Here is a 10,163-nt window from a genome sequence, read left to right as displayed (position 1 = left end):
TTTTCCTCATAAGCTTTATATACCTGGTCTCATCTGCGGTCATTTCTCTGTTGTCCTGCCTTTGCCTTGCTCTTTGATGTACGGGCAAATTTTAAAACTAATATGGAGTCTTGGTTCTTAGGAAGTATTTTTAAAATGTCCACTTTTTTTCTAATACATGATCGCGTCATCCCGATCTCGTGTGAGTTATTACTTGGTTGCGTCAATGATCTGTAAACCGGTGGGGGGGGGTGGTTTTGCGGTTGCTGTTCTCTAAGGACAAGTGATAAAAAGGGCGGGTAACCCGAGCCAGCCAGCCGGCTGTGTCGTGGCATTCCAGCGGATTCTTAATATGGCGAGAGTGGGGCAGCCCCCGCGCCTCTGCCAGAAACCCGACGCCAGCTGTTCTTTTAATGGCGCTGTCTGACCTATCAGTGCACCGCGTTTCACCTGCAGCGGTGACTCCAGTCTCGCTGACCCGGACGCTTGTTCGAGATCATCCTTTCAGTCCTACCGACCCCCCTTCGCTGTTCTCCAATTTATTTCCCCCCGCACCGGAACTCACCTGCCCCCCCCCTCCCGATTTCTTTGGACTATCTGGACATTATGACCATGCCTTTGGAGCTGGGGTCTTACCACCGGGAGCCGAACGTGAGTAGCCTGGAAAGTCAGCTCGTCTGCCCCATCTGCCTGGAGCTGTTCACCAAGCCCGTCGTCATCTTACCCTGCCAGCACAACCTCTGCCGGAAATGCGCCAACGACCTCTTTCAGGTTAGACACCCCCTGTCTGCTTTGTATCAAGTGCCACCTGCTCTGCTCTGTTGGATTAGCATGTTTTTCTTTAGCCGTTTCAATGGACAACACGATTTCGGTTTTTAAGACTCTTTCCTGTTATGACAATTAGTCGCTTCTCAAATAAGCGCTAGTTAAGACGCCGCTAGGTGACATTTCATATCCGATAGCGTGTATCGGAGTTGAATTGGTTGGTGTGTGTTGTGAGCCACTTCTGCTTGTCATAACAATGAAGGGAAAAAGATTATTTATATATTGGAATCACATGGTGGATCAGACACTGAGCTCCAGGAGAGCGTGAGGGTGAGGTGTCCAAACAACACCAAGGGCTGATCCAAAACAGGTGTGGGTTACAATGGCTCAACTAGCTTTCCAGAAATACACACGAGCCCTTCTGACATCATGATTTTTATCTCCCCTTCTCTATCACCATTGCATGAAATACAAAAGGACGCCAGGTTCAAGCTCCTGAGGATCCAACAGAGGCTGCACAAGTTGATCAGATTCTCCGAGAATTCCTTTGCGATTCCAGGCTTCTGTGGTTCATTTGGGATCTCGTACTCGAAATCCCGGCCAAAAAATGTAGTGCTGGACCTAGTGAAGATTCTTCAGCCATTGCTGCCTTCAGAATAGCGGAAGGAAGATTTTAAATGCCTTTACTTGCAATATGTATTCCCACTAGTGCCGTTTCTGTGATTCCCTCCCTGAAGAATTCTTCTGAAAGTATTGGCCTGCAAAAGCAGAATCAGAATGTGGGGTGGGGGGGGGGTGGGGTGGGGTGGGGTGGGGTGGGGGGGGGGGGGTACAGGGTGACTTTTGACAAAGAGACCAAACATCTGTGACATTCATTCAATCCAGATTGCTGCCTCAGACCATGGAGGGCCAGACAGAAAGTTTTGGCCAGAAATTAGTGTCTATGGCTTGACAGTCAGATACTTTCCCTTAGCTGTAAGGCGGCACTAGGGGGGCATTAAGTTCCCCATCTGGAGAAAGAGGCAGAGCCTGTTAAAGTAAAGCTATTTCAGTCCTCCCATCCAGCCCCCATCTTTAACTTCCCCTGAGACGGACACAGGAGCAACTGTGGCCAGTTGGTCCATCTCCTCCAGCAAGCCGCCCCACTTGTTTACCAAAAGCTGAACCTGAAACAGAGCCGTCAGCTGTCTCTCGCTTTCACCCGGAGACGATTCCGGTAACCATGGCGACTGGCGGCTGCTGCTGGTTGTCTCGGTGAGAAAGGACCGCTCGACAAGTGAAAATTGTAGCCATCTCTTTTGCAGGGTCGGGGCACGATGGTGGGGGCTGGGGGGCACTTCCGCTGCCCGTCCTGTCAGCATGAGGTGGTCCTCGACCGCCATGGCATCTACGGGCTGCAGCGCAACTTGCTAGTTGAGAACATCATTGACGTCTACAAGCAGCAATCCTCCAGGTATGTCTCTGAGTACATTCACAGACAACAGAGAGGTAAAGATTCCAGACACTGCTGTTTTCCGGCTTGATAGTTTAATAAAACCGGAAAAAAACCCATTCCAGATATAGACATTAGTCCAAAGCATCTTTGTACCTTTCATATGGGAATCCAAAGGCATTCCCATCTAAGACCTTCAAGGGAACTCGGTGTCGACTCTCACAGCTTCCGGTGATTCCTGTGACTTTAGCTCTGGGCCGTCCCTGAAGACTGCTGGTCATCCCATGTGTGAGGAGCATGAAGATAAGAAGGTTAATATCTACTGCCTGAGCTGCCAGGTACCCACCTGCTCTCTCTGCAAAGTGTTTGGTGCCCACAAGGCCTGCCAGGTGGCTGCGATGCCAGAAGTCTACGAGCAGCAGAAGGTCAGTGGACCATTACTGCTGAAGGTCATGTGATGAAATTTGATGTTGATTTCGAGTTTTAGCCACCTTTGAGGGAATGTTGCACGGGTCAACAGTATAATATCATAAACCACAAACTGTGCTGTAGGAGCATACCAATGCTAATTAAAGCTTTACACTACTTGGCCTGATTTCCTTCCCTATTTTGGCTTGTCATCTATTGAGAGACTAGTCAACCAGTCAGCGATTTCTTGACAGACTGAGCTCAGCGGTGGGATTGGGACTCTTGTTGCTGCTAATGACCACGTCCAAGCCTTCATTACTGAGCTGGAGGATACCTGTAAAAACATTGAGGTGTGTTTCACGCATCGAGATGGGTAAGTTTTCAAGGAATCGGGTGTAGGAGTACAGGGGTGACACCTGACCTACTTGATGAGAAGTAGACTTGCCACTGCCCGCACTGATTGACCCCCGAACATTACGAGGAAAATAGACCTATTCAAATGCAATATTCATCATCAAAAATGCAAGTCTACCATATGAGATAGATGTACCCCCCCCCCTCCCCCTGCCCCAGGAGAACTGCCAGAACCAGAAGCAGATGGTTTGCGAGAAGTTTGATCGAATGTTCAGCGTCTTAGAGGAGCGCCGGAACTTCATGCTGCATATGATCACCACTGAGCAGGAGGAGAAGATGGGGCACACCCATTCCCTGACGCAGACCTACAAGGAGCACTTGGAGGCCAACTCCAAGCTGGTGGAGACGGCCCTGCACACCATCGAAGAACCCGACATGGCCACCTTCCTGCAGGTACACTTGGTAGCTTGGTGGGATACTACCAGCTGGCTCTGGAAGAATCGAGGTTAATTTTATTAAGCTCATCCTTACGCTAACAATGATAACAAGGTAACATTTCCTAAACTTCTTCTTCCTGTAGAGCTCAAGATCCCTCATTGAAAAGTAAGTGAAAATCTCCTTTTTTTTTTAGTACATTCATCACACCTTTGTAGAACTCTGATTACCCCATAGAAATTGGTTGATTGTTTCATTGGTTTACATACAGCTGACATCTGCATAGTGTATATCAGAGGTGGAAAGTTCAGGTCCAGAAAGTACAAATCCAGACCAAGAATTTGATTCAACCAACTGGTTGGTTTTTAGGTTCTGATTTTTACTTTCTGGACCTGAAATTTCTACCTCCGGTGTGTATATGTACAGCAGTCTCTCTTATCCAACAAACATGGCACTGGATTGTACCTAATTTAACCTCTGGAGTAAAACGCTTATGACCCGGCTCACAAAACACCCAAATATAGGACCTCAATATCCTTTGTGGGTATACTCGGGTAGACTATGTGTCTTTACATACAGTATGTTGTAATGCTGCAAAACAATATTCAAAGTAGAGTCAAATGAAAGAAATTTATGAGATACGAGCTAAATCTTCATGGTGAGACTGATGAAGAGTCCATCGATTTTTCTGCAGCCTTCCTGAACTGTCTATCCACGAGGAATTCCCTACGTTGGCTGCCTTGTCTCTTGATATCGTAAAGCGTTGAGCTAAACTACATACGTTACCTTTCCCCGTTTCCTTGAGTAGTTCTGGTTTTCATGGGAGCAGACGCTGTGTTTTCATAATGAGGTTGATGACCAACACGATGAAGTTTAGGAAGGCGCCAGATTTAAGAGTAAAGACTACATTATATACTTGTTTCAGTGCTGTGCTGCATATTTATGTTACAGGCCCACCTGTGATCGGTACTGTAGATGTGTTCCTGCTTCCCATTCTCAGTATTCTTGCCATCTTCCCTTCACCACTAGTTCCCTCGTCTTCTGTGTCTCCTTCCCTTAATATCTGTGTCTGTTTCTTCCACCCACCTTTTAGGGTGACTGAGGCCGCCAAGGTCTGCACTGTGGAGACCCTGGAACCAGGCTTTGAGAACATGGACCACTACAGGGTGGACTTCGATGAGGAGGAGAGATCATTGCACCTGCTGGACTTCATCAAACGTAAGCAACGTGTGACGAAGTGCATGAATTCCAAGATGACAGGCGTAGGACTGAACTGGAGGCCAAGATACTTCAGCAGCTTGTGGGCCACTAACCATCAAATGATGCATGATACTGCAGGAAGAGTCCGCCAACACTGTTTATAGTCCAGATGCTGTTTACCTCCCCAGCTGAGGATGAAGTCCAGGAAGTCCCAGACAAGCTAGAATCACAACCCAAAATAAGACCAGAACCAGACCTTGGACCAGATCTGGTCCTAGAGTCTGAGCCCATAATAGAACTGAAGGATGTCAACCCAGGGGCCAAGATTGGACAAGCTGAAGAGATTGGGGTGCAGGGAGAGACCGGTACCGACCCCAATAAAGAATTCCCAAATGACCACAAGAGTCTGAATACTCATCAGGTACAGAGCATTCACTGTTGACATTCAGATCCTTGAATCTTCTCAGTACACATCACTGACACATGCCAGTGTACCACATACTCACATAACTGAAGTCAACCTCTCTACACAAGTCTAAACTGTCCATTTTGTCCTTCGTTATTCGATTATTATGATCGCAGTGACCTTCTGTGGAACACGAACCTCTAGTGTTCCTTCTCACGTTTGTGCGCACAATGTAAAGATTCAGAAAGTTTGGGGGTCTCTAGTCCTTCTCCCCTATCGTCCTTTGAAAGTGTTCTTGTCACTGTAAGGATGAGCCCGAGTCGTGGCATGAGGAGCTCAGGGGAGGTGAGTCGAGGATCCAGGGGTCATTGGCGGAGGCTAGCGAAGATTGGTACAAGTCAAGTGGCTGGCAGCCTGAGAACCCCAGCTCGCCCGTGTGGAGTGAGTCTTGGGAAAGTGCTGATCCCCCGTCCCTCGTAGTCAGCGAGCCACAGCTCCCCTCCACTTCGGCGGGTGCCGACGGCGCCCCCACATGCCCAGTGGACCCAGACGGACAGTTAGCACAGAGCTCCCCGGATCCCACCCAGCGACTCCCTGCGTTGTTTGACTCTGAGGAGGACTTTGAGCAAGGGGAGATCTCTGCAGGCCAGGGCCAATCGACATCCCTATCCGTGCAGGTCTGTAGAACAGCCAAGTCATGATCCAGCCCCCATATCCTCCACCATCCCTGCCCATCCAGTCACGCCTACAACACAGCTTCCTCTGCTCACCTCTGCTGTCCTGCCAGCCATCCTCTATCGTTTCCCTCTGGAGAGGGACCTCCCTGTATTCTCATGGTGTTTATTATAAAAAAAAAAAAAAAATGGTTATTTTGAGGGTAGTGTGTTGCTCAGCAGGTTATGACCCTGTGCCTGTGATTGGAAGGTTGCCGGTTCATATCCCTGATTTCACCATTGGGTCTCTCAGCAAGACCCTTAACCCCCAGTCTCTCCAATGTCTGATCCTCCTTTCTCAAAAAAGAATAGCATGTGGATAATGGATAAAATATTTACTGTACAGTAGATTAACACACAACGAAACGCTACCCAGCAACACCAAATGATGGTGCGAATGTTTATGATTTATAGTCACTGATCCAGTCCAGGGTCACAGTACATGAGTAAGCCAGCCTTGGTACTGAGTGTGAGGGGGTCCTTCTCCATTCCATGTTCCCATAATGCTCTGCTGCGCATCGTACCATCGCTTCCATGTCTCCATAGGCCATCTCCCTCGTCTTTTACATCCTGGCGCTGGTGATCATCCTTCAGCGGGTCTGGGGTTACATTTGCTGCATCACTTGTCCATAGCCAGGCCGGCTGGACGGAGCAGCCCTGAATGCAGGTATTGTTGTACTTAGTCAAGCTGAGTAGGTTACAGATCACCACTTTTCTGCAGTTAATAAAATAATACTTTAATAAAATCACTTCCTTTTCCTAATCTTACACCCATTCATGTTATACCAGAGGCAATACCAGCAAGTTATCTTGTGGCGGTAATCTTTATTGCATTAAAATTATAATTCAAATGTTAATAACTTATTTGAGGATCTGAAAAATTCGCAGCAGGTTCCTGCTTTGGAATATAGAGCTAAAATTCACTTCCACATGTTATAAATAAATACAGAAGTCAACTTCAACCTTCAACCTATCAGCATGCTCTACATGCTGATAATAAACTCAGTCTTGCTAGGAATTTCATTTTTTTCTGTCTAGTGCATCAAATTTCCTCATATAGTGTGATTATTACATACTACTGATAATTTTATTTAATAGATTATGTATGAGTATATAGTAGCCTTTGGTGCATGTCTCAATGGATCGAGCCAGTAGCACAGTAGCTACATGTATTCTTCGATCAAAGAGATCCAGAAAATAGAATCCCATATAAGTCAAAGGTAAACGATACTGTACTCAGGAAAAATGCAGGTGAAGCGGGGCATGCTGGGAAAATGGCTAATCCCAGGTGCAGGGCTAGAACACATGGCACGTGATACACGTGCAGCTCGGTTCTCAATACCTGTTCCCTCCCTCCTTTTCTAGGGTCTTGTCCCTGCAGTGGGAACCCAGGACGGGAGAGTGACGGAGCAGAGCATTGACACACCCTTTGAGCTCATCCCTACTGCCCTCTTGTGGCCGGACATATAGGAGAAACAGGCAGGTAGTGACAGGGGCTGCGCACAGTACTTGTCTACTGTGTCTTTGTCCGTAGCCCTATTTCTAATGCAGCTGTATTTGTGTGGAGTCCCCCGAGGTTTGGGAGCCCCCTGTTGGCCACAATCAGCCATTACTCTAAGGAGGGCAGGGTGCCCCAAAATGACTCTTTGAGTCATTTCATGCCAGGAGACGCGAGATCTCACACGCCTCCTTGTCGGTGTACACGTGTGCCGTCACGTGTCATTTAATGCCACCGCGCTTTCATAATCAGGATCATTTTATTCGCAAAGTAAAAACAGTACGAAGAATTTTTTTCAGTGCTGGTAGTGGCATGTATACAATTAAAATATATTAAAAAAAAAAACACAAGTACAAAAACATAATAGAGATAAAAATAGACGATTATTAATAAATATGTAGACAAATAAATAAAGGATAGACACCCAGATGTAGCTGCTGGGTTATGTACTAATAAGCTTATGAAGTCACTAAGAGTGTGAAATCCATACAGTGTGTGATTAGGTACGAAAGGTCCCTTTAGTGTCATGTGCTCCGCATGGATGTTTATGCAGGAGGGCGGTGGCCTGGGGGAAGAAGCCGTCCAGCGCTCCATTATACAGGTGACGACAACGCTTATGTTGCAAATGACAGGATATTCAAACATGCCACTCTGTCCGTGTTCCTCCAGAACGGAACTGCCACCTCGCAGATGGACACCGGCCCGCTCCCCACCCGCCGAACTCCACGCCTTATCTTCTCCTTCTCCTGGTTGAATGCTCTATCCAAATAGAAGTAAAGACAAGCTGGCTCTTCTTAACAGGAAGATGTGGATCTCTGGCCGCAGTGGATACTCGGAGATCGTCATTGCCATGCCACTTTTTACCCTGTTTATGAGAGTTTGTCAGAACATCAGCACAGTTTCCAGCTGCCTGTAATGTGTATCGTGGTGTCAAAATGTGTTTCTCGATAAAAAAATGTTAAATACAGGAAATACAGAACATTTCGAGGATATGACTGAACAGAAAAACTAAGCAGACATTTAACTAAATGCTATTTCTGTCCACGCTGACCCTAAACAAGATCTGGAGTGTCAGGAAAATGGATGAATAGATGGATAGACATTTGATTGTTTTGTTAATGTAAATCAAGGCAAACCACCTATCAATTTGCATGTCTTAAATGGCCTGGATGTTTAATTTCTTGGTAGTGTATATTATAGATTTGTTTTTACTTAGTAATATATATATGTACTTGATCATGTTGAGATTATATGGACGATGTGGGTGGTAACCACAGAATTGCCTGTCGATTGTATGTGCTCAGATCAGTTCTTGTTTCACCTGCATAGTTAAAAGTGTATCCGTTGCAATCTTATGTGCAGATGTGTCAAATAGGGCACAGGAATTTTCCTGAGATTACTCAAAATATATCTAAACCATATGTCACAAATTACAATGATCTATAATGGGATGATTATATATAAAAATAAAATATGTTCCACAAAAGTGTTTAGCAGGATGTATCCTACCCCGTCTGCCAAGAAACAAGCTCATACTGACTCTCCATAGACTTTAGAGAAATGGATTCAGCACTCGGGCTGAAGAGCTTCACGACCATGAGGTGGCAGTATTTCGTCTAAGTCTAAATGAAATAAGCAAATACGCCAGTAGATTCTATACCAATAAAATATTAACTTGCTTATTATGAAGTATTTTCCCATTTGTTCCAGGCTTTTGGAGGATAACAATGCAATGACATTTTTAGATAAAATAGCACATAGAAAACAGCACTTAGACATGAGGCGAATGATGCCTGGAGTTCTCGAATAAAACTCTCTCCTTTGGCTGATATCTCTTTGTTTGCTTTTCCCAACAAAGCAATGGAGAAGAAGCAGTTCCAATAGCTGAGATATTTGACCTTTTTGGTGTCTGAGTTCCTCATGGTCCCCCAGGAGATTTCGCTCAGCCACATCCCAGGGATTATTTACTTTAGGTTGGTCATTTCATTCTGTTCCTCCTCCTACACGCTGCGTCACAACTCCTGCTTAGGGTTAGTGTAAGTTTAAAACCACTCTGTTGATGTTCAAGATTGGCATTTTTAAGTTTTCCCATAATCTGCGACAGCTTCCTCATTACTCATAGTTTCAATAAGTCGGGTGTCTTGGCAAGATTAAAAACTTGTTATACCAGCACTAGTCTAAATATGGTTATGGTAACGTCTTCAAAACAACTTAATGTACATTTAAAAGAAAAATCACAGTAAACCAACTGCTTCACAAAGAATGTGAACATAACCCCATAGTGGGAAGAAAACGATTTAAGACTGGGAGGGTTAAAGCTCCTCAGAAAATCAATCTGATGTGAAACCCAAGCATAATGAAATATTTATACGTAGAAATCCACTGCTGTTTCACTGGAACAATAGACCCCCGCTGGTACATCTATTTCAATAAACTTTTGTAAGACAAATACAAACTATGACTTTTTGTTATTTTGTGTGTTTCGAAGTTTCATTTGACAAGAAACAAACCAGCAGACAGAAACATAGATAGATAGACAGACAGACTAGATAGATAGATAGATAGATAGATAGATAGATAGATAGATAGATAGATAGATAGATAGATAGATAGATATGCCTTGAATGTATCGCCTTATTTGTTGTTTAGGCCACAGATCTATTTAGAATCACAACAGAGTGCATTTATTGTCATTGTACACAGCAGGTGCAACGAAAGGCTGTGGGCTTAACGGAAAACGTCACTCCGATTTCCTTTCTTGTTTTCGGTAGCTTAGATTGTTAGATAAAAATCAGATTAGATCAAAAGATTAAAATAACGTGGTTGTAGTCTAGGCGTGCCGTCATGTTTTATTGTTTCATATTACGTGATTACATAAAGCATGGTTATTTCGAAAGTGACACGGTGTATTTTTATCCAAATTATAAAACGGTATATTCACTTTCATTCACACTGGTACTCGACAGCACGCGG

At 45.1% G+C, this 10,163-nt stretch overlaps 1 protein-coding gene across 6 annotated transcripts; it reads left to right on the top strand.

Moving 5' to 3' along the window:
- Positions 1-233: 233 nt before the first annotated feature.
- Positions 234-8,875, top strand: trim101 (tripartite motif containing 101). 6 transcript variants are annotated; one of them, XM_048982651.1, is made up of 12 exons: positions 234-750; positions 2,034-2,197; positions 2,427-2,601; positions 2,839-2,934; positions 3,158-3,391; positions 3,519-3,541; positions 4,467-4,591; positions 4,762-4,994; positions 5,288-5,656; positions 6,239-6,359; positions 7,058-7,175; positions 7,860-8,875. In XM_048982651.1, the coding sequence occupies exons 1-10, from the start codon at positions 586-588 to the stop codon at positions 6,323-6,325; spliced, it is 1,671 nt and encodes a 556-aa protein (XP_048838608.1). In that variant the 5' UTR covers positions 234-585; the 3' UTR covers positions 6,326-6,359; positions 7,058-7,175; positions 7,860-8,875. The 6 variants fall into 6 exon arrangements, with proteins under 6 accessions (XP_048838608.1, XP_048838609.1, XP_048838610.1 ...); XM_048982653.1 differs by having other exon boundaries at positions 236-750; positions 2,049-2,197; XM_048982654.1 differs by lacking the exon at positions 234-750 and adding an exon at positions 1,823-1,960.
- The last annotated feature ends 1,288 nt before the right edge of the window (positions 8,876-10,163 follow it).

Source organism: Brienomyrus brachyistius, chromosome 18 (genome assembly GCF_023856365.1).
Source record: "Brienomyrus brachyistius isolate T26 chromosome 18, BBRACH_0.4, whole genome shotgun sequence".
In the NCBI taxonomy this organism is placed as follows: Eukaryota; Metazoa; Chordata; class Actinopteri; order Osteoglossiformes; family Mormyridae; genus Brienomyrus; species Brienomyrus brachyistius.
This window is presented reverse-complemented; position numbering and strand designations above follow the sequence as displayed.